The sequence below is a fragment of the Argentina anserina genome, chromosome 7, assembly GCF_933775445.1.
Source record: "Argentina anserina chromosome 7, drPotAnse1.1, whole genome shotgun sequence".
NCBI classification, from domain to species: domain Eukaryota; kingdom Viridiplantae; phylum Streptophyta; class Magnoliopsida; order Rosales; family Rosaceae; genus Argentina; species Argentina anserina.
In genome coordinates this window covers 13372862-13396829 of record NC_065878.1, presented here as the reverse complement: position 1 = coordinate 13396829, position 23968 = coordinate 13372862, and the positions used below count along the sequence as shown (strand labels likewise).

Here is a 23968-nt window from a genome sequence, read left to right as displayed (position 1 = left end):
TGCAATATGCTAGGAAGTTGATCGAGAAGTTATTTCATCAAGTCCGATACATAGTTCATAGTAGTATAAATACATATAGTATGCAAAAGAGGTAGCAGGGGTCTATACTATATATGTCATTCCTCTTCAGTGGAAATAGCCACAGCTGCATACAGAACCTGGACAGAAAAAAAAACTATCTTATTCTGCTTACTAGCTACTAAAGATAACTAACTTGGACTGTTAAGAAAATGCCTGCAATTCATGTCTTACTGCTTAAAATGGAATATTCATATTGAATGGAATACCAAAAAAGAATCCGAAAAATGCAAAAGTGAAGCATCAGAACACAATGTACCAAGCATAAGTCATGTAATTATGGAATAAGGATATTAATGAACGTTTAGCTATTGTTGAACTTCCTGCTGTGCATTCACTTAATAAGTTAGTCAACAATAAGGGATATTGACTCTTATCCTATTGCTAAATACCAAGCATATAGATTTGTTTTCTATTGATATATATAGTAGTTTAATATACACATCAGGATAGGTGAAGTTGGATAAAATATAAAGGGATTATAGCTAGTTTTCTAACTTATTTAGTTTCTTAGTTCAGAGACAAGTTCATCTACATATCATAAAGATACAGAGGCTTTGATTCAACTTTAATGGTAGTTTATGCGGTAGGGTATGAGGGTTCCATGGCAATTCCACACAGACCTTGCGGTGCAGGCACATCTCTTTGCATTCTTATGTAACCTTCTTCACCCCATTGTGCACCCCATGAGTTCTTCACCAGCCAATAATTGGTCCCATCATCACTAACACCATAACCAACAGCAGTAACACCATGGTCTAGGCTTGTCCCACATGGTCCTGTAAAAACACCACTCGAGTAGAACTGGAAGGCAGATCCGCTAGCATCAATGGCAACAGAGATAGGCTGATTAGCAACGGCCTTTTGAAGGGCGCTTTCATTGTTTGGAGGCACATCTTCATGGCCAGTAATCGAGGCTGCATGGCTTGCTTCCTTCTTAGCATTGCATGTACCATCAACACCCGTGTATGGATAGTTAGCCTCAGTACTGAGTCCATGGTTTTGATTAATGAACTCAAATGCATTGTCCATCAAGCCACCTTCGCAACCTTGGTCTTCACCATTGACATCACAGTCAACCAGCTCTTGCTCAGACAAAGAGATTAGTTTACCAGTGTAAGTTGAGTAATTCCTTCCATTGCTGCAACTGCTGAGAACGCCCAACAACATCCTGTACAAATTTATTTAATTTCAAAGTTATAGCAGTTAGAAAAATAGTCATATTTTGTTCATCTAAAATGCATGTAAAGAGAATAGTGTGCTACATACCACATTGGCCTTGATCCTTGACGGGAGTTACAGCTCCTTTCTGTCTCCAGTCGATTGTAGCCGGCACAGAAGCATTTTCGTACTTGAAAGTAGTGGTCTTTGTGGAACACTCATGCCCCAAAAATCTATTTCTCGAGGCAATGAATTCCTCATTTGTAAGATCTGCAAATTGATTCAAACCCAGTTTGTAAGGTTTGATTTCTTCATTGTTAGATGATTCTATAAAAGCCTCATTTGCCTTGAATATCTTGAATCGCTCCTCCCTCTCAGTAACATCATTATATACACGTCCATAACGAGCCATCCATTGCTCGTACCTCCCATAAGCCAATGCATCTTGGAGACTACGAGAAGTGGCTTCAGCAGACCATGTAATAACCCGATTTTTCGGAGTGAATATTGGATTATTTTTAAGTGCATAAATTCTTGAATTTAATACAAGACGACAAATGGTAGTTAACGACATTTTGAAACGAAAACGGAACGTTCACGGAACGTTTAATTAGAAAAACGTTACATTTCCGCAACTTATTTATCGACTTTTATTCTGTCGCTCGTTTGCGAAAACTTTCTTCACGAAAGTCGTAGAGCCCGTCGATACGAGTTCGTGGGTATGTGACGCGTTCTAATCGGACGTCGGACGTGAAAGTTATTAACGTCGGAAGCTTGTTTCCGATTTTGGAAACGAGTATAAATAGATAATTAATGAAACTAGGGTTTCCATTTCAGGAAACCACACCCCGCGCCTCCCCTTTCCCCTTTCTCTCTCTGCACTCACTCTCTCTCCCCGATCCCTTCCCCTCTCCTTCACCCCGCCGGCGATCTCCCTCCACCTGCCACCGTGCTTGACACCGCCGGTGGCAAAGAGACTGCACGGCCAAGATACGTCGACCGGTGGTAGCAGCGACCCACCCTAGGCGGGGAATAAGCAGCGACGACGTCATATAACTTCGGCCCCGCCGATCTCGATGTCGCCGGCACCATGCGAGCTAGGAGGCATTCTGGCGAGCTTCACCCTCACCCCTCGACATGATGTCACAGGAGGAGACGTTCGATTTGGGCTGCAGTGGCATCAACCACTTCCCCTCGAATTCGAGACCCCACGGCGACTTCATTGAGCTCCTCCGGCGAATCCGACGGTTCAAAACATCGATTGAGGTGAGGGATTACGTATTTGGATTGTTGTGATGCTTGTTGTGAAATTTTGGATGAATTGGAGTTAAGGTTTAGGAGATCGGAGGAGGAATGGCAAAGGGAGGTTACCGCCGCCTTAGGCGGCGCGTATGGGCACGTGAAGGGTGTAGGGGGCGGCCTGAGGCCGTGGGGAGGTGGAGGAGGAAGAGAGGAGAAGTTTTGGGGTGGCAGTGGCGTGAAACGCGTCGTTGGGAGTGTCGGCGCGTGGGCCCCACGCGCCGCCACGTGCGGCGGTGTGAACAGTTTTGACAGAATGGTATTTTGGTAATTTACTGTGTACGGTAAATGTAAATTTTATTTACGTACGGTAAATGTAATTAAATTTTACTTACGGTAAATGTAAATATAAATTACTTTCAGTAAATGTAAAAAGTAATTTGTAAAAGGGTAATTTAGTAAATTTTATTTACTGAGATTGTATTTACATTTAAACAGTACGTATACGTACAGAAATACGTATATAATATTTATACGTACAGAAATACGTATATAATATTTATACGTACAGGAATACGTATTAACGGTATATTTGTACAGTAACCGTGAATAGCAATAGTGAACAGTAACAGTGAACAGTAACTTCGTAAAACCGAAAATTGCTGAACAGTATCCGATTATTACTGTTTCGGCATTTAAAGGTTTACGAAACGATTCTAAATTCTTTTCTTATCTTTTCAAGGTGATCGTTAAATCGAGGAAATGAATTATCTTCGGGAATTGTGGAATTACGCTCAAGTCAATAAGGTGAGTAAAATCTCACTTATAAACGAATCTACCCTTGCGGTGATTCCAAGATTTTTGCAAGAGTTTTTAATATTGAATTACGACACGTATACAATATAGTGGATTACGCATATATCGTATAAATGGTAATAAGTACATATATATATAGTTTGCTATATTATATACTGTATGAATTCATTGGAATTGGTCATTTTGAATGACGAGAATTAAATGTTGAGCATGTGATGTGATTTTTGTACAATATGAGGTGTGATTATTGTACGTGGTTTTAACATGAGTTTGTTAAAATGTTTTGTCTTCGGATGAGTTTTTGTCTTCGGACGTGTTTATGAAATATGACATGTATACGATATAATGGATTATATATATATTGTATAAATGGTAAATATGTACATATATACCCGGCCCGGCCCGCGAGAAAGCCCGCCAAAGCCCGCTTCCGTGGGTAGAGGGCCGGGCTTAAATTAGAGGTGTGAAACCCGGCCCGGCCCGTGGGCCCGGCCCGCCAAAAGCCCGCAAGGCCCGTGAGACCCGGCCCGCCAAAAGCCCGCAAGGCCCGGCCCGTAAAAGCCCGCCAAATAATAAAATATTATACATACATATTTTATTAGGTTTAAAATAAAACTATTGCATTATGAAGCAACTATATTAAAGAAACTTCTTGGGATCGATCGACACCAGTAGATATGATCAGTATATATATTTAGTGACCCTGTAAAAATTTCATCCAATTCGGAACTCGTTTGACCGTCGGAATTTCCGGTAAACCGAAAACAACACTAATATGTCATAAGAGAAGACCCATTACCAAAATGCGAACACAAAAAGTCGTTTGCATATCTGAAATCGCCTAATTTTTGTCACCGATTATGTGTGGTCGCACCAAGGAAACCAATTTGGCAAAGCCCCGGTCAAAGAAGATTTTAATATGTCAAAACGCCTTTTTCTTTGTTAACCGTAGGTACGGACGGTCAAACAATATCCAAAACGGACGAAATTTTTACGGGTTCCCTAAATATATATACCGATCACATCTACTGGTGTCGATCGACCTTATTTCGAACTAGAGTTATTGATCGTCGAAGCGTCAACTAATGTATCATACCCTTTATATTAGGTTTATATTAAAACTAACGCATTATGAAGCAACTCTATGAAAGAAACTTGTCGGGATCGATCAACACCATCCGATGTGATCCATATATATATTTAATGATCATTTTAAAATTTCATGCAATTCGGACCTCGTTTAACCGTCAAAATTTCCGGTAAACAAAAAACAACACTAATATGCCCTAAGGGGAGACCAATTACCAAGATGTGAATATATAAATTTGTTTACATATTTGAAATCACCTAATTTTTATTACCTATCGTGCGCGGTCGAACTGAAGAAATCTATTTGGCAAAGCCCCGGTCAATGAGGTTTAAATATGTCAAAACGCCTCTTTTTTAGTTGACCGTTGGTACGAACGGTCAAACCATGTCCAAAACGGACGAAATTTTTACGGGTTCCCTAAATATATATACCGATCACATCTACTGGTGTCGATCGACCATATTTTGAATTTGAGTTGTCGATCGCCGAAGTGTCCACTAATGTATTATAACCTTATATTAGGTTTATAATAAAACTATCACATTATGAAGCGACTATATGAAGGAAACTTCTCGGAATCGATCGACACCATCCGATGTGATCAATATATATATTTAATGATCATTTTAAAATTTCATGCAATTCGGACCTCGTTTAACCGTCTGAATTTCCGGTAAACCAAAAACAACACTAATATGCCCTAAGGGAGGACCAATTACCAAGATGTGAATGTGGAAATTTGTTTACATATTTAAAATCACCTAATTTTTGTTACCTATCGTGCGTGGTCGAACTGAAGAAATCTATTTGACAAAGCCCCGGTCAATGAGATTTTATTATGTGAAAACGCCACTTTTTTTTGTTGACCGAAAATTTCGACGGTTAAACGAGGTCCGAATTGGATGAAATTTTTACACGGTCCCTAAATATATATATCAATCACATCTATTGGTGTCGATCGATAATATTTCGAAACCAGAATTTATTTGTGACTTTTGTTTTAGAATGTTTTCTAACAATTCTTTTATTGTTTCAAACCCTTAAATTAGAGTATTATATTATTTTTCTAATACAAGCCCGTAAGGCCCGGCCCGTAAAAGCCCGCAAGGCCCGGCCCGCAAAAGCCCGCAAGGCCCGCCTTAGGTGGGCGGGCTTGGATCTTCGTATTTTTAAAAATACCCGGCCCGGCCCGGCCCGGCACTTATTTAAATTTATTAAGGCCCGGCCCGGCCCGGCCCGGCCCCGTCACTCATGGGCCGGGCCGGGCCGAGCCCGGCCCGTTGACGAGCCCTAATATATAGTTTGCTATATAATATACTGTTATGATTTTATCGTGATTTATGTCATTTCGATGACGAGATTTAAATATCGAGCATGTGATTTTGATTTGTACAATATGATGTGAGATTATTGTACGTGATTTTAACATTGAGTTTGTTAAAATGTTGATTTGTCTTCGGACATGATTTTTGGTACAATATGATGTGAGATTATTGTACGTGATTTTAACATTGAGATTGTTAAAATGTTGATTTGTCTTCAAACGTGATTGGTACAATATGATGTGAGATTATTGTACGTGTTTGGCAAGTCGGAACCGAGCCTTTGGCCGGGCGAAAGTTACGATACAGTTAGAGCTCTAGTCTGTCTGTCGTAGTACTGCATGTGAGGTAACGGGTGGTTATCTGCTCATGGGTACTCAGATTGTTTTGAATGTTGGGTAGCGGGTGGCTATCCAATATCGGCGGTGTATTACGAGAGGGGTAACAGATGTGTACCAGCGTTCTTGGTACCCGTATTATAAATGCATTTGGGTAACCAGAAGGGTTACTTAATTTCTCTTGAGCGCTTCTTTTCATATTTCTTTGGGACAACCAGATGGGCTGTCCATTGACTCATGAGTGCATTTATATTTGTTTGATTTCTGGATTTTCGTATATATTGATATGCGAGTTATATATTTTCATTTTACTCATACGAGCTGTAAAGCTTACCGGGTTTGTGTTTACAATCCCGGTGCACCAATTCGATGGTGTAGTGGATAACTCCGCAGGTGTGGATTAGCGGGAATTGACGGACCGCTCAGAGGACTTGAAGTTATTTATCTCCAGCTTGTGTGAGGATTTTGTGTGACTATCTTGTGAGTTTGTTGTGAGGATTACGCAATTCCATTTGTTATAATATTGAATTATAATTTGGGTTGTAATAATCGGTTTAACTGAGTTGTATTTTGAACTCAGAGATGATCCGCTGTGGCATTTTAAATGATTTCGATTCGTTGAAATTATTTGGTGTTTAACGACTTTGAAATTTTGAGTTTTTAAGCTCGAAATTTTGGAGTCGTTACAGACCAAGCCCCCATCATGACGACCAAAGCCAAACACATACATTTGCTCTGGTTGCTGAACTCCATTATAGGCTAGAATTTAAAAGTTGGTGATATGAGGTTATATGAGTTGTAGTGAAATGGTAGGACTACTCGGACAGTTTATATCGAGTAATAGAGAAGGTTATGGCCTTTGTATGAGATCGACGTGCCCTAGAAAACGTTCTGATATAAACCTGTTGAGAATAATATATAGATTACATGACTATTGATCTAACTTGATGCATGTCACGATAAATTACTAGCTAAACTCATGTCCTTATCTGCAAAGTGGTTAGTCATATTTGACTACAACCACATGCTACATGGAATTGCTACGCGTTAAAAAATGTTCCAACATCAATTAGAACTACGAAGCAACTAGGCAAGTACACTCTTGGAGCTTTGGCATTTACTGAACAAACATGCGATGTTGTTTACAGTTGCAACTTACCCAGAACGATTCAAAATGGATTAAGAAAATCATTAGTACAGTATTTGAATTAAAGTTGGGAATTACAACTATTCTAAGTCACTCACAGAAAAGACTAAGATGGACAAAGTGATGGTCAATAACACAAAGCACTAGCATTTAGCAATTTTCAAAGTAGGCAAGTTCTAAAGCAAGTCATATAACTTCATGAATTTCTACAGAAAATCAAAGAGATAACTTAGCAAAATTTCAAAAGGAACACCATATATATTGATTGCTAACTCAAACCGCTAATTACAAAAAATACACATAACTAACCTCAGTTGTTCAGGGGGGGGGGGGGAGGAAGGAGACACTAACTTTATATATTTAGCTACTTTCCCTATAAATCAGCAGAGAATGACCAAAATCCACAATGCCTCAGTCGAACAAAAGACGGCGTCTTACAGACTTGGGAAGATTTGAACTAGATGGTTTTCTCTTTTCTTTACTAGTTTCAGCATTCTGACACACACTGATCTGGGTAAGATCTTCTCCACCTGTCTCCAGTTTCTTTGTTTTGGTAGAGCGGTAGAACTCTGTAATATTTAGCTGCACACCTTTTGGTTTTGCCGGTGTTTCTGGCATTAAACTGGCTTTTCTTCTTTTAAGTTCTTTCAGTTCCTGCAAGGCACAAGAGTTCATTTAAAATCTAACACCAAAAACAGCATCTCTATGTGCATGTCCAACAATTACCTACAGGGCTACAGAAGAATAGTTTCAAGCCACATTCTTAAATTGAACACACATTTACCACTTTGCAAGAAACGACCTGGAGACAGAGAAATAGAAATGGAGATGGAAGCCAATATAGCATCTCACTGAAATAGAAGGGAAGAACTTGCACCTTATCTTTGAAAAATCTGTCAACTTCCTCTGGAAATGCGGCCTGGACAAGGTCCATATTCTCATCTGTTAGCAAAAAGTAGCACCCATCACTGTTACAAATCTTAGGGACATCAAACTCGTCCCATACAGTGCCTTCATCAACTTCAATAACATCATCTCGTAGGATATCTGACTCCTCTTTACGATTTGTAGGAGTGACTGAATTCATTGTCAGTGCAGCCTTTTTCCACTGGACCACAAAGACTTGATGACCATTTCTTATTTTCAAACGATGAATGGAATCAAACTCATATTGCCCATACAACAAACTGTTTACAGGATTTTCAGCCATGTCCCTCAAATAAATGGTAGACAACATAGGAAGCATCATCTGGCGAATATAAGATGGTTCCCACATCTGATGAAAAGCTAAAAAATTAACCAGCAGTTCAGTTTTTGGTCTTTCCCAGGATATGCAAGGGCCCTCATTTGCTGCACAAAATTTGAAAACATGATTTGAAACATGACTAGACACCTAGATAGGCAAGATGCATTTACAGAGGTGCATAAGCAATCAAAGACTGATCAACCATTGGGAAAGGGATAGCCTACCCCATCCCCATCTCCCTATCCAAAATAGCAAATTAAATCATTAGAATGACAGTTTTAAACAAACAACTAATAACTATTGAATGCAGGATAAAACTGACTGATTAATATTAGTGCTGATAATCCTTAGACAGGCGCATTAGGAGGTCAACAAACAACAGCAACAATAAATGAAGCAGACCTTCCCAAAAGCATGAGTTTAAAATTTGCAAGACATAGTAAGTCAAAAGCTTTACAAATTCCTAAAGCTACAAAGGTCATAAAATTGCACAGAAGATTACTAAGTATATACATTAAGAAAGAAGGATAGAAACTCATTTTGAAAAGGCACATACCATTGAAGTAACCGTGTTTGTTGCACAAATACATTTCAATTATCTCTTCATTGGGAAAATTAGGCTCCGGTGCAATTTCCTTGAGAACTTTCAGTCGCCAATTTTCCTGCTTTTTCTGATCTTTTCCCTTACGATCCTGCCATTACCATTACATTCGTTTACTCAAGGATATAGACGGAAAATGTTGCTGAAATTGCAACATACATTGGAGTTTAACATATAGACCCTACACATTGGAATTGCTAGGTCGTTGCACAAAACTATATGACTATATACTCCTGGTAATTTAGAAAGGAAACAGATGTACCATATCACAGGATGAGCAAATGCATCTGAACCCCTCTGGTTTTTTCAAGCAACCCTCACCCATGTTGGTGACACAATATCCACAGGAAGACTTCGAATGCACTTTTCTGCCGCCAGGATGCCCACAGAATGAACAATGATAAATTTTTGAAGACACCGAGCTCACAGCTGAACGGAGTACATTATCATCCATGTATTGGATACCGCCTTGAAACAGTGAAGCATCACCATTGCCTATATCTCGTAACCTGCATCAAATTTCATCATCAATATCTAAAAAGAAAAACAAAAGGTGAAAACCTGAAAACATATTATAATAGAGATAAATGTTACAACTACAGTGTTCTAAAACAACATTGTCAATATATATGAGGCTGTAGAATATACCTATTCAGTATTTCATCTTCACTAAAAGTCTGGACAAAGCGAAGAGCTGTATCTAGTCCAATACCTTGCACTCCATTCAAATCATGGTCATTTCCAACCAAAAGAGCAATAGCAATCATATGTTTCCTTTTCAAACCTAGACCGGCTTCAATATCTGACATATAGTAACATTCAAATGGTTCCTGCATATTGAGAATTCTCATTGTGTCAAATAGAGATTCTACAGACTACCAAGATAAAAGCGTTCAAAAATATTAAAAGGAGAAACCAATCGCTCAAACACAAATCACCTACTAAGAAGTCAATACTTACCTTTGAATTGGATTGAAAGCTTTTTATCACACATTTAGCCCCAAAGAGTAACGCATCACTATCAGATGTGATGCAAGCATCTACATCACCTTCGAGATTTAGCTGACCACACAGTGCTTCAGCCTCTCCTTTTGCCTTTAAAACAGGTATTCCGAGTAGTTCAAGTAGTTCCTACATGACCGCCTTTAGTAAATACCAGATAACCTTTGAAATGTATCACCAACAGACCAAAAGAAAATACCAGATAACCTTTAAAACGGCATTAAACTAATGCATATACTACTTACCACACATTCTTGAACATGCTTTGTAAATTTTCTGTTCCTCTCAGCTGAAATTCCATCTTCAGCCACAGGCAAACTTGACGAATCAATACCAGAAACCCCAAAGAATCGTGCAATCCTCACCTGTGACTTCAGATGTGATGGGTTTCCATCAACCACAAAGACCGGAAATGCTCCAAACTGCACAAACACTGAACAACTATTACTCTTCCTGTAACGACCCTAAAATTTCGAGCTTCAAAACTCAAAATCTTAGAATCGTTAAACACAAAAATAATCTCAAATAAACCGAAATCATTTTAATGTCGCAGCGGATCATTTCTGAGTTCTCAATACAACTCAGACAACCAATTATTACAACCCAAATTATAATCCATACACAAAATGGAAATGTAATAATTCTCACAAATCACTCACAAATCTCACAAATGAAAATACACAAATCCTCACACACGAATCCATGCTAAAATCTCACCACAAGTAGGATCCGAACGACTTCGAGCCTCTGTAGTCGTCACTCAACCACCACTAATCAGCACCTGCAGAATTATCCCCTACACCATCGAATTGGTGCACCGGGATTGTAAACACAAACCCGGTAAGCTTATAGCTCGTATGAGTAAAATCACAATACAGTTCGCATATCAATATATACGAAAGATCACAACACAACAAATATAAATGCCCCCATGAGCCAATGGTCAGCCCATCTGGTTGACCCAAAGAAATAGGAAATGAAAAGCTCATGAGGAAATTAAGTAACCCTTCTGGTTACCCAATGCATTTATAATACGGGTACCAAGAACGCTGGTACACATCTGTTACCCCTCTCGTAATACACCGTTGGTATTGGATAGCCACCCGCTACCCAACATCCAAAATACACCGAGTACCCATGAGCAGATAACCACCCGTTACCTCACATGCAGTACTAAGGCAGACAGACTAGAGCTCTAACTGTATCGTAACTTTCGCCCGGCCAAAGGCTAGGTTCCGACTTGCCAAACACGCACAATAATCTCACATCATATTGTGCCAAAAATCAGGTCCGAAGACAATTCACATTTTAACAATCTCAATGTTAAAAATCACGTACAATAATCCCACATCATATTGTACCACACATCACGTCCGAAGACAAATCACAATTTTTTTTTAACATTCTCCGTGATAAAATCATGTACAATAATCACTCATCATATTGTACGTTTTAAAACTTTCACGATATCACCACAATAAAAATCATAACAGTATATTATATAGCAAACTATATATATTCGTATTTATTACCATTTATACAATATATACATAGTCCACTATATCCTATACATGTCATATTTCATAAACACCTGAAGAATTACGTACAATATTCTCACATACTCATGCTCAATTTTCCGTCACCGAAATGACTATTTTTAATGCATTAATAACAGTACGTAATTTAATGAACTATATATATATTATGTACCTATTACCATTATACTATATATATGTAGTCCACTAAATTATATACATGTTATAATTCATTTGATACACACACATGCCAAATGTTGAATCACCACAAGGGTAGATTCGTAAATTCAGTGAGATTTTACTCACCTTATTGACTTGAGCGTAATTCCTCAATTTCCGATAATAATCCCTTTCCTCGATTTAGCGATCACCTTAAAAAGATAAAACAAGAATTTAGAATCGTTTCGTAAACCTTTAAATGCCAAAACAGTAATATACGGTACTGTTCAGCAATTTTGGTTATACGAAGTTACTGTTCACTGTTCACTATTCACGGTTACTGTACAATACTCCATTAATACGTATTTCTGTACGTATAAATATTTAATACGTATTTCTGTACGTATAAATATTAAATACGTATTTCTGTACGTATAAATATTAAATACGTATTTTCTGTACGTATAAATATTAATACGTATTTCTATACGTATAAATATTAATACGTATTTCTGTACGTATAAATATTAATACGTATTTCTGTACGTATAAATATTAATACGTATTTCTGTACGTATACGTACGATTTAATGTAAATACAAATTCAGTAAATAAAATTTACTAAATTACCCTTTTTACAATTTACTTTTTACATTTACTGAAAGTAAATTATAATTACATTTACCGTAGGTAAAACTTAATTACATTTACCGCAGTAAATAAAAATTACATTTACGTTTACCGTACACAGTAAATTACCAAAATACCCCTTCATTCAAAACTAATTACACCGCCTCGTATGGCGGCGCGTGTGGCACACGCGCCACCTCCGGCCGGCAGCGCGTGGGGCCCACGCGCCGAGCCCAAAACCGGCGCGTGTGGCGCCACCACCACCCCAAAACCGTCCTCCTTCCTCCCCTCTTCCTCCCTCCGCTCCTAAGCAGCCCTTACACCACCCCACGCCTCCCCACGCGCCGCCTCTAGGCGGCGGTATCTCCTCTCCTCTTCCTCCTCCAATCCCCCACCAAAACACCACAAATCGATCCACAATTACAACAACAACATCACAATGACCAATCCTAGCTAAACCTCACCTTGATTCGAACCTTTGGATTGTCAAATCGACGTTGATGAGCTTGAGGTGCCGGCGGCCTTGCAGTTGAGAAGCGGCGGTGCTTGTCGCGGTTTCCAATAGCCGATTGTGTCACCGGAGGCACTAGGGGTGAGGAGAGATGATGGTGATGCAGCTCAAGTCTTGGTCTCACCGGTGGAGTGTTTTGGGCGACTGTGAATCGCGCGGTTTCGGTGAGAGGGAGAGGATGAGGTGACAGTGAGAGGGAGATGGAAAAGAGCGATCGGTGAGGGGGAGAGGGGGAGCGATCGGTGAGGGGGAGAGGGGGAGCGATCGGTGAGGGCGAGAGGGATCCGAGTGAGGGAGAGAGAGAGAAGGTCGGGAGAGTGAGAGAGAAGAGAGAAAGGGAGAGCGGCGGAATGAGAGAGAAGGGAGAGAAAGGGTTTCTGATTATGGAAACCCTAATCCCATAATTATCTATTTATACTAGTTTCCAAATCGGAAACTAACTTCCGACGTTAATAACTTTTACTTCCGACGTCCGATTCGAACGCGTCACATATACACGAACTCGTATCGACGAGCTCTACAACTTCCGTGAAGAAAGTTTTCACAACCGAGCGACGAAATGAAAGTTGATAAATTCGTTCGGAAACGTAACGTTTTCTTATTAAACGTTCTCGGAACGCTTCCGTTTCCGTTTCGTAACGATTGCTAACAACTCAAATTCGATTTAAAAACAAACTTCACAACTCAATAGAATTTAATTAAATTCAAATATTGTTTGAAAACGTGGGTTATTACAATCTACCCCCCTTAAAGGAATTTCGTCCCGAAATTCGAGTTCACTCAACAAACAACTGTGGATATCTGGTCATCATGTCCGACTCTAGCTCCCATGATGCATCACCCTCATCATGGTGACTCCACAACACTTTGACTAGCCCAACTTCTCTTCTCCGAAGCTTCTTTGTGGATCTATCCAGGATACGAACCGGTTCGACCACAAATGTAGCATTTTCCTTCACCTCAATGGTGCTATGATCAATCACATGTGACTCATCTGGTACATACTTCCTTAACATGGAAATGTGGAAGACATTGTGAACACCCGACATACTAGTAGGCAAGGCTAGGCGATATGCTAGTTCGCCCACCTTCTCAAGTATCTCAAAAGGCCCAACATACCTCGGTGCCAATTTTCCCTTCTTGCCGAATCTCACTACGCCCCTCATAGGTGAAACTTTCAAGAACACATGATCACCAATCTCGAACTCCACATGTCTCCTCTTCAGGTCTGCATAGCTCTTCTGTCTACTCTGAGCGGTCCGGATTCTGTCTCGAATGATCGAGATCTTCTCCGTGGTTTCCTGAACCACCTCTGGACCCATCAGTGCCTCATCACCAACTTCGGCCCAACAGATCGGAGATCGACATGGTCTACCATAAAGTGCCTCATAAGGTGCCATGCCGATGCTAGAATGGTAGCTGTTGTTGTAGGCAAACTCAATCAATCTCAAATGATCTTCCCAGCTACCCTTGAAATCCAACACACATGCTCTCAACATGTCCTCCATCACCTGATTCACCCTCTCCGTCTGTCCATCCGTCTGAGGGTGAAAAGCTGTACTCATATCCAAGGTAGTGCCCATCGCCTTCTGCAAACCACCCCAGAACTTCGAAGTGAAACGTGCATCTCTATCGGAAACAATAGAAACTGGAGCACCATGAAGTCTCACTACCTCATCCACATATAGTTTCCCAAGCACGTCCACTGAGTACTTCATCGACACTGGGAGAAAATGAGCCGACTTCGTCAATCGGTCGACAATTACCCATATGGCATCGTGACCCTTCCTCGATCTAGGCAACCCGGTCACAAAATCCATAGATATCTGCTCCCACTTCCAAAGAGGAATAGTCAGTGGTTTCAACATGCCAGCTGGTCGTTGATGTTCTGCTTTCACTTGCTGACATGTAAGGCACTTCGATACAAACTCTGCTACATCTTTCTTCATACCGTTCCACCAGAATTGTCTGCATAGGTCCTTGTACATCTTGGTGTTCCCTGGATGGACGGTATAGCGTGAACGATGTGCCGTACGAAGAACTTCCTCCCGAAGATCATCACAATCTGGGACACACAACCTTGCCCCAAACCTCAACCCTCCATCGGGTCCAACTCTCCACTCAGAAGGACACTCATCAAGCGTATCAACTACAAGATCCGCCAACTTGGCTCGTGAGTGTCTATCCTGCGCCTGACCCTGTATGATCCTCGTGATCAATGTGGGTTGCACTGTGACACTACCAAGAAAGACCCTTGGTTCTCCTCCCGATGGTACCAAATCAAACTCTGATGCAGCTTCTAGCATGAACCATTCCTGGACCATAAGAGAAGCTACCACACCTCTCGGTTTCCTGCTCAAGGCATCCGCCACCACATTTGCCTTCCCCGGGTGGTACTCTAATGTGAAGTCATAGTCCTTGAGGAGTTCCATCCACCTCCTCTGCCTCATATTCAGCTCCTTTTGTGAGAATAAGTACTTCAAACTCTTATGATCTGAGAAGAGTTGAAATTTCTCCCCATACAAGTAATGTCTCCAAATCTTCAGTGCAAATACTACTGCCGCCAGCTCTAGGTCGTGTGTCGGATAATTCTTCTCATGAATCTTCAACTGTCTCGAGCCATATGCAACAACTCCTCCATTCTGCATCAACACACAACCCAAACCTTGGAGCGAAGCATCACTGTAAATGACATAGCCACCACCACTAGAGGGAATCGTCAACACTGGAGCTGTGGTCAGTCTAGTCTTTAGCTTGCTGAATGCTTCCTCACATGCATCCGTCCACACGAACGGAGTATCTTTCTTGGTCAACTTGGTCAATGAAGATGCGATACTAGAAAACCCCTCGATAAACCTCCTGTAGTAACCTGCCAACCCGAGGAAACTACGTATCTCTGTAGGGTTCTTTGGACGACTCCAATTCTTCACTGCCTCTACCTTTGCTGGGTCCACTAGTACTCCATCTTTTGAGACAACATGACCAAGGAATTTGACCTCTTCTTTCCAGAACTCACACTTCTCTAGCTTGGCATACAGTCTCGCCTCCTTCAAGGTCTGCAACACTGTTCTCAGATGCACCACATGTTCTTCTTGTGTCTTGGAGTATATCAGAATGTCATCCACAAACACCACTACGAACTCATCCAAGTATGGACTAAATACTTGGTTCATCAAACTCATGAAGACAGCTGGTGCATTCGTTAGACCAATGGCATGACAACAAACTCATAATGTCCATACCGGGTCCTGAAGGCTGTCTTCGATATATCTTCTTCCTTCACTCTGAGTTGATGATAACCGGATCTCAAATCAATCTTTGAGAACACTGTAGCACCTTTGAGCTGATCGAACAAGTCATCAATCCTAGGTAAGGGATACCTATTCTTGATGGTCACCTTGTTCAGTTCTCTGTAGTCCACACATAACCGCAGAGAACCATCTTTCTTCTTCACGAACAAAACAGGTGCTCCCCAAGGTGAAACGCTAGGTCTAATGAACCCTTGATCTAATAACTCATCGATCTGCACCTTCAGCTCCTTAAGTTCATTCTGCGCCATTCTATATGGCGCCTTTGACACAGGTGCTGTACCGGGTACTATATCAATGCAGAAATCTACCACTCTTCGAGGAGGTAGCCCCGGTATCTCTTGGAACACTTCACCAAACTCAGATACTACCACAATGTCTGTGATAGTCACTTCCTGATCCACTGACTCCACATGTGCCAAAACTCCTGATCTCATGGCGTTGTCGGACTTGAGGCAACGATAACGAAACACTGGCTCTCCAGGTCTATGAAAGGACACTACCATGTCGAAACAATCAATCACAGCATGTTGTGGTCTCAACCAATCAATCCCCAAGATCACATCATAAGTGTGGTCCGGAATCACAATCAACGAAGCAGAGAACTCTCTACTCCCAATCAATATAGGACAAGCTTTGCAGATTGTCTCTAACTCAAGTGACACTCCAAGGGGTGAAGTGACACATAAGGCGTCCCCGAGAGGTGTAGGAATCAATCCTAGCATCTCCACTACCGAACTAGCAATGAATGAATGTGATGCTCCCGTATCAAACAACACTCTAGCAAGGTAGTCAAAAAGTGATAATGTACCTTCCACCCCTGTATCTCGCTGACCCACTGCGAACACTCTAGCTTGACCCGCTGGTAGCTGTCTCTGCGGCCGTTCCTGTCTACCCGGAAGTGGTCGGGTACAATCTCGAGCTATGTGTCCCACTTGCCCGCACCGGTGGCAGCCTGCTCTCTTCGGTTTCGGACATGCTGAGGCGTAATGTCCCATCTCATTGCAGCTATAACACCTCACTGCTGCTAATGGTCTGACTGGTGCTGCTCTGATGGCTAAGGGTGGCGCCCTTGTCGGGGCCTGATAGTGGGGTCTTGGCCTCTTCCATGACCTATCCTTCGGCCCTGAGTGCTCGCTGCCTGTATAGACTGCCTTGCCTTTCCCCTTCGCATCTCTGTTCCCCACGTCACCTGCTCGAGTCTTCTCTGCTTGCTCCAAACTCATAGCACTCTCAAATATCTGCTCCCGTGAAGTCAGGCAAAGGACTGATATCATGGTCTTGTACTCTTGCTTCAGCCCACGTAGATACTTCTGAGCTAAAGCAGTCGCACCCATAGGCCTGACATACCGATACAGTTGCGAGAATCGAGCATCATACTCTCTAATGGTCATGTCTCCCTGTACCAATGCCAGAAACTCCAACTCTAAGTCCTCCTGTACTGAGGCTGGGAAATACTTCTCTTGGAATATGGTGGTGAAATCTCCCCATGTGAATGTAGACACATCCACAATCTGTCTCATGCTCTTCCACCAATCTAGAGCATCACCCTTGAGAAAGAATGTAGCTATCTTTCTCTTCTCAATCTCTGTGCACTCTATCATCTCAAAATAAGTCTCCATACCCTCGATCCAATGGTCAGCTACCATGTGATCTAGTCCCCCATGAAATGTCGGAGCTGACAGTGCACTAATATCCTTGATCAGCTTCAACACTCGACCGTCATCTCTAACCGCAGGAGCTGGCTCATCCTGCTCCTCCTGCGGAGCAGCCTCCTCATAGAGGTTCTCCACGTTGCGGACTCGACCTGTGGCCCTACCTCGACCTCGGCCTACCCGCTCTACCTGTGGAGCAGCCTCCTCATAAAGGTTCTCCACGTTGCGGACTCGGCCCGCGGTCCTACCTCGACCACGTCCTCTCGCCCGTCCTCGGCCCTGTCCTCGGCCCTTATCAGCGTTCATCACCTTCAAACAACGAAACACTTAGTCAACACTTGTGAAATCTCGAATTCAACTAAAACAGATTCAATAGGTATTAACATGAAATTTCAGCATATGATGAATCATCGAAGTATCATCACGATACATCTCGGAGGACCAAACCATTAGGTATGGCTCCTAAAACACTCTCGCGTACCCGACGACATATCAATACCGAGGAGCATGTGATGGGGGCCCGCCTGCAGTCGGATCATCGCTCCCGGATGATATTGATAATCGCCAAATACGCACTTAGGCTCTGATACCAACTGTAACGACCCTAAAATTTCGAGCTTCAAAACTCAAAATCTTAGAATCGTTAAACACAAAAATAATCTCAAATAAACCGAAATCATTTTAATGTCGCAGCGGATCATTTCTGAGTTCTCAATACAACTCAGACAACCAATTATTACAACCCAAATTATAATCCATACACAAAATGGAAATGTAATAATTCTCACAAATCACTCACAAATCTCACAAATGAAAATACACAAATCCTCACACACGAATCCATGCTAAAATCTCACCACAAGTAGGATCCGAACGACTTCGAGCCTCTGTAGTCGTCACTCAACCACCACTAATCAGCACCTGCAGAATTATCCCCTACACCATCGAATTGGTGCACCGGGATTGTAAACACAAACCCGGTAAGCTTATAGCTCGTATGAGTAAAATCACAATACAGTTCGCATATCAATATATACGAAAGATCACAACACAACAAATATAAATGCCCCCATGAGCCAATGGTCAGCCCATCTGGTTGACCCAAAGAAATAGGAAATGAAAAGCTCATGAGGAAATTAAGTAACCCTTCTGGTTACCCAATGCATTTATAATACGGGTACCAAGAACGCTGGTACACATCTGTTACCCCTCTCGTAATACACCGTTGGTATTGGATAGCCACCCGCTACCCAACATCCAAAATACACCGAGTACCCATGAGCAGATAACCACCCGTTACCTCACATGCAGTACTAAGGCAGACAGACTAGAGCTCTAACTGTATCGTAACTTTCGCCCGGCCAAAGGCTAGGTTCCGACTTGCCAAACACGCACAATAATCTCACATCATATTGTGCCAAAAATCAGGTCCGAAGACAATTCACATTTTAACAATCTCAATGTTAAAAATCACGTACAATAATCCCACATCATATTGTACCACACATCACGTCCGAAGACAAATCACAATTTTTTTTTAACATTCTCCGTGATAAAATCATGTACAATAATCACTCATCATATTGTACGTTTTAAAACTTTCACGATATCACCACAATAAAAATCATAACAGTATATTATATAGCAAACTATATATATTCGTATTTATTACCATTTATACAATATATACATAGTCCACTATATCCTATACATGTCATATTTCATAAACACCTGAAGAATTACGTACAATATTCTCACATACTCATGCTCAATTTTCCGTCACCGAAATGACTATTTTTAATGCATTAATAACAGTACGTAATTTAATGAACTATATATATATTATGTACCTATTACCATTATACTATATATATGTAGTCCACTAAATTATATACATGTTATAATTCATTTGATACACACACATGCCAAATGTTGAATCACCACAAGGGTAGATTCGTAAATTCAGTGAGATTTTACTCACCTTATTGACTTGAGCGTAATTCCTCAATTTCCGATAATAATCCCTTTCCTCGATTTAGCGATCACCTTAAAAAGATAAAACAAGAATTTAGAATCGTTTCGTAAACCTTTAAATGCCAAAACAGTAATATACGGTACTGTTCAGCAATTTTGGTTATACGAAGTTACTGTTCACTGTTCACTATTCACGGTTACTGTACAATACTCCATTAATACGTATTTCTGTACGTATAAATATTTAATACGTATTTCTGTACGTATAAATATTAAATACGTATTTCTGTACGTATAAATATTAAATACGTATTTTCTGTACGTATAAATATTAATACGTATTTCTATACGTATAAATATTAATACGTATTTCTGTACGTATAAATATTAATACGTATTTCTGTACGTATAAATATTAATACGTATTTCTGTACGTATACGTACGATTTAATGTAAATACAAATTCAGTAAATAAAATTTACTAAATTACCCTTTTTACAATTTACTTTTTACATTTACTGAAAGTAAATTATAATTACATTTACCGTAGGTAAAACTTAATTACATTTACCGCAGTAAATAAAAATTACATTTACGTTTACCGTACACAGTAAATTACCAAAATACCCCTTCATTCAAAACTAATTACACCGCCTCGTATGGCGGCGCGTGTGGCACACGCGCCACCTCCGGCCGGCAGCGCGTGGGGCCCACGCGCCGAGCCCAAAACCGGCGCGTGTGGCGCCACCACCACCCCAAAACCGTCCTCCTTCCTCCCCTCTTCCTCCCTCCGCTCCTAAGCAGCCCTTACACCACCCCACGCCTCCCCACGCGCCGCCTCTAGGCGGCGGTATCTCCTCTCCTCTTCCTCCTCCAATCCCCCACCAAAACACCACAAATCGATCCACAATTACAACAACAACATCACAATGACCAATCCTAGCTAAACCTCACCTTGATTCGAACCTTTGGATTGTCAAATCGACGTTGATGAGCTTGAGGTGCCGGCGGCCTTGCAGTTGAGAAGCGGCGGTGCTTGTCGCGGTTTCCAATAGCCGATTGTGTCACCGGAGGCACTAGGGGTGAGGAGAGATGATGGTGATGCAGCTCAAGTCTTGGTCTCACCGGTGGAGTGTTTTGGGCGACTGTGAATCGCGCGGTTTCGGTGAGAGGGAGAGGATGAGGTGACAGTGAGAGGGAGATGGAAAAGAGCGATCGGTGAGGGGGAGAGGGGGAGCGATCGGTGAGGGGGAGAGGGGGAGCGATCGGTGAGGGCGAGAGGGATCCGAGTGAGGGAGAGAGAGAGAAGGTCGGGAGAGTGAGAGAGAAGAGAGAAAGGGAGAGCGGCGGAATGAGAGAGAAGGGAGAGAAAGGGTTTCTGATTATGGAAACCCTAATCCCATAATTATCTATTTATACTAGTTTCCAAATCGGAAACTAACTTCCGACGTTAATAACTTTTACTTCCGACGTCCGATTCGAACGCGTCACATATACACGAACTCGTATCGACGAGCTCTACAACTTCCGTGAAGAAAGTTTTCACAACCGAGCGACGAAATGAAAGTTGATAAATTCGTTCGGAAACGTAACGTTTTCTTATTAAACGTTCTCGGAACGCTTCCGTTTCCGTTTCGTAACGATTGCTAACAACTCAAATTCGATTTAAAAACAAACTTCACAACTCAATAGAATTTAATTAAATTCAAATATTGTTTGAAAACGTGGGTTATTACACTTCCACTCATCTAAAACTAAGCAACAAAATAACATTATTCAAAACAAAACATCGAACTCAATAGGAGAATTCACCAAAGTATAAGTGAACCTTACACTCCTCAGATTGCTCAACAGTATATTAAAACACGAATTTCTCACTTCTATATACCTCAGCAAGCCGAAAGCACTAGACTTTACGCTAATTGCTAGTAAGAGTCTTAGACCATATCGAGTTTCAATTAAAAACAAGTAAACTCAATCAAATTTCATAACCCAAACCCTTTCCTTTCAATCAAAACATACCCTTTACACCCTTTTACACCTTTCTACATGAAACATTATACCCAGAAACCAAAACCCAATATCCACAAACCCAACTGCATAACCTTACAAACAAACCCAACTCATTTTCACCCTAAATTTCTCAACTTTCCATGAAAACCAATCAGAATTCCCAAAATTAAAACAAAAACAAAAAATCAAACCTTGGCGAAGAGATTGATGGTGCGGAAGAAGGTGAGCCTCAAATGGGGGCTTCGAGCACGCGCCTTGATAGCGGCTTCATGCTGCACAATCCAGAAGGAGAGGTCGACAGCCACGCGCTTGTTCCTCAAGAAATCAAAACCCTCGTGGCGGGCATAGGGTTTAAGCAAGTCCCAGAATTTACCGCCCACACCCATCACTTTTGAAGATTTCACAATGTGGGTTTTGATGGGTTAAACATTCATGGTGGAAATTAGGAAGAAGATGAAGAACACGGTTCGGGATTTTGTGCCGTTTGGGGTTTTTTTTTTTTGAAATGGTTGGAATTCTGAAGCTCTGTACTGGGTTTTAAGAGAGACGTTGATGCCGGTTTTGACCTCCGCCAATTAAGAGTGTACCCGCCAATTATAGTACGCCATGTGTTAAAGTTTAAAGGAATCGAGGGTACTAGTGGTTTTTTAGCATAAGCACGAGGGAATTTTCGGGAGGATGTTCAGATGTTGTTTGTTGGTCTAGAGGCTAGAGCTAGGCGGCAGCTCAACCGTGGGGAGGAAGGGAAAATCGGAAGTTCTAGGGGAAATACAGTGGCGTGGATCTAGGATCCAATATAGGGTGGGCTTTAAATTTGGCTAAAGGCAAAAAAAAAAAAAATTTATCAGTACAAGTGTATAACCATGTAAATTGTAGATGTCAATGTGTTTTCAAAAATAAATAAAAGAATTTTCTGAAAATCAAGGACAAACTAAACTACTCAACAAAAACTTCTCAAATTGATTAGATTGAAATTATCAATAATTTGTACTTGCGATCTCATATTCAATATATAAAGAGGAAGAAGATTAAAAGAGTTATACATTGGAATTTTTGATAATGTAAGAAAAAGCAGAACACCATCTTGTAGTGGAAGCAAGCAAACTTCTCCTTTTGTTGAAATCTGTCTGCCCCTTACCTGTCCATTCAAGCCTTTCATACATATAAGGATCTAAAAAGCGTTAGGCGGTATGCAGGCGGACAACCACCTCCTAGCACCTAGACAGTTAGGCGGCGCCTAAGCGGTTTCGAATTATTAAATATTTATTTATTTTTATACATATATTTAATTTTTTTTAATAATTAAAAATATATAATGATGTTTAATATTAATTTTAAAAATACTTAAAATAGTCTAAATTCACATAACTTAAGTAGAAAGTCCATAAAAAATATTTGAAAAAAAGATAAATAATGAAACAAATGCAATAATACTAAATCTTAATTTCTTTCTCTCCAAATTATTTCCTAACTCATTTAGTATCGGACTCAAACTTAATATTCATATTTCTTTCCTCTTCTTCTGTTGATGAGATTCAGTTTTCAAAAAATAGACAAAGAGTGAGAGCTGCGGTCTCTTTTAGGTTTTTTTTTAATATCAAAATGATGGTTGACCGCCTAGGACTGATATGACTGAATAAAGCCACCTAGAACTGCCTAAAACCGCCTAGAACCGCCTAGGCGGCCGTCTAATTCACAAAATGACACAGATGACCGCTGAGGCAAAAGCGTGGCGGTGGGTGACCTCCTAGGCGCCGCCTAGACAGTTTTTTAGAACACTGATATATATATATATATATATATATATATATATGGGCTAGTAATAATATTGTAAAAAACAATTGGCACAAAAATCTTGCATAGGCTCCAATCCTAGTAAGCCCAGAGCTAGATCCGCCTACACATCCTAGGCATCCTTTAGGCGATCCCAGGCGATTTGAGGCAGCCATGGGCAGATTTTTCCCCCTTTTTTCTTGGATTTGATGTGATGTCTTTGAGAAAGAGGAGAGTGAATTTGATGTGCAACTTTCTCCAAGATAAATATCACGTAGTTATTATACAAAATCACCCACCAAATTAGCCAAAATATTATAATAATACATAATAAATATAAGCTTTATTAACATATATAGTTATATGTAAG

General features: G+C 40.7%; 1 protein-coding gene, 1 long non-coding RNA gene and 1 pseudogene across 2 annotated transcripts; all 3 read right to left on the bottom strand.

Annotated features, from left to right (window-relative positions):
* Positions 1-472: 472 nt before the first annotated feature.
* LOC126803605 (senescence-specific cysteine protease SAG39-like) lies at positions 473-1813 on the bottom strand (annotated as a pseudogene).
* Positions 1814-7533: 5720 nt separating this feature from the next.
* On the bottom strand, positions 7534-22280 carry LOC126801482 (flap endonuclease GEN-like 1). Its single transcript, XM_050528847.1, has 8 exons — positions 22017-22280; positions 10286-10462; positions 9999-10169; positions 9687-9868; positions 9301-9547; positions 8994-9129; positions 8069-8541; positions 7534-7845 (listed from the first exon to the last, which is right to left on the bottom strand). Exons 1-8 carry the CDS (start codon positions 22209-22211, stop codon positions 7603-7605), a joined length of 1824 nt encoding a protein of 607 aa, XP_050384804.1. The 5' UTR covers positions 22212-22280; the 3' UTR covers positions 7534-7602.
* On the bottom strand, positions 10513-13241 carry LOC126801483 (uncharacterized). Its single transcript, XR_007672852.1, has 3 exons — positions 12829-13241; positions 11882-11946; positions 10513-10836 (listed from the first exon to the last, which is right to left on the bottom strand). It is a non-coding gene; the product is annotated as an uncharacterized LOC126801483 (long non-coding RNA).
* Positions 22281-23968: the final 1688 nt, after the last annotated feature.

Bases quoted from the DNA above. Each gene is read 5' to 3' on its own strand.
- LOC126801482 (XM_050528847.1), bottom strand. From the start codon at position 22,211: ATGGGTGTGGGCGGTAAATTCTGGGACTTGCTTAAACCCTATGCCCGC. The intron at 9,869-9,998 runs GTAAGTATTGAC...CTCAATATGCAG, and splicing joins GCTTTCAATCCAATTCAAAG to GAACCATTTGAATGTTACTA. The intron at 9,548-9,686 runs GTATATTCTACA...AATTTGATGCAG, and splicing joins GAAGATGAAATACTGAATAG to GTTACGAGATATAGGCAATG.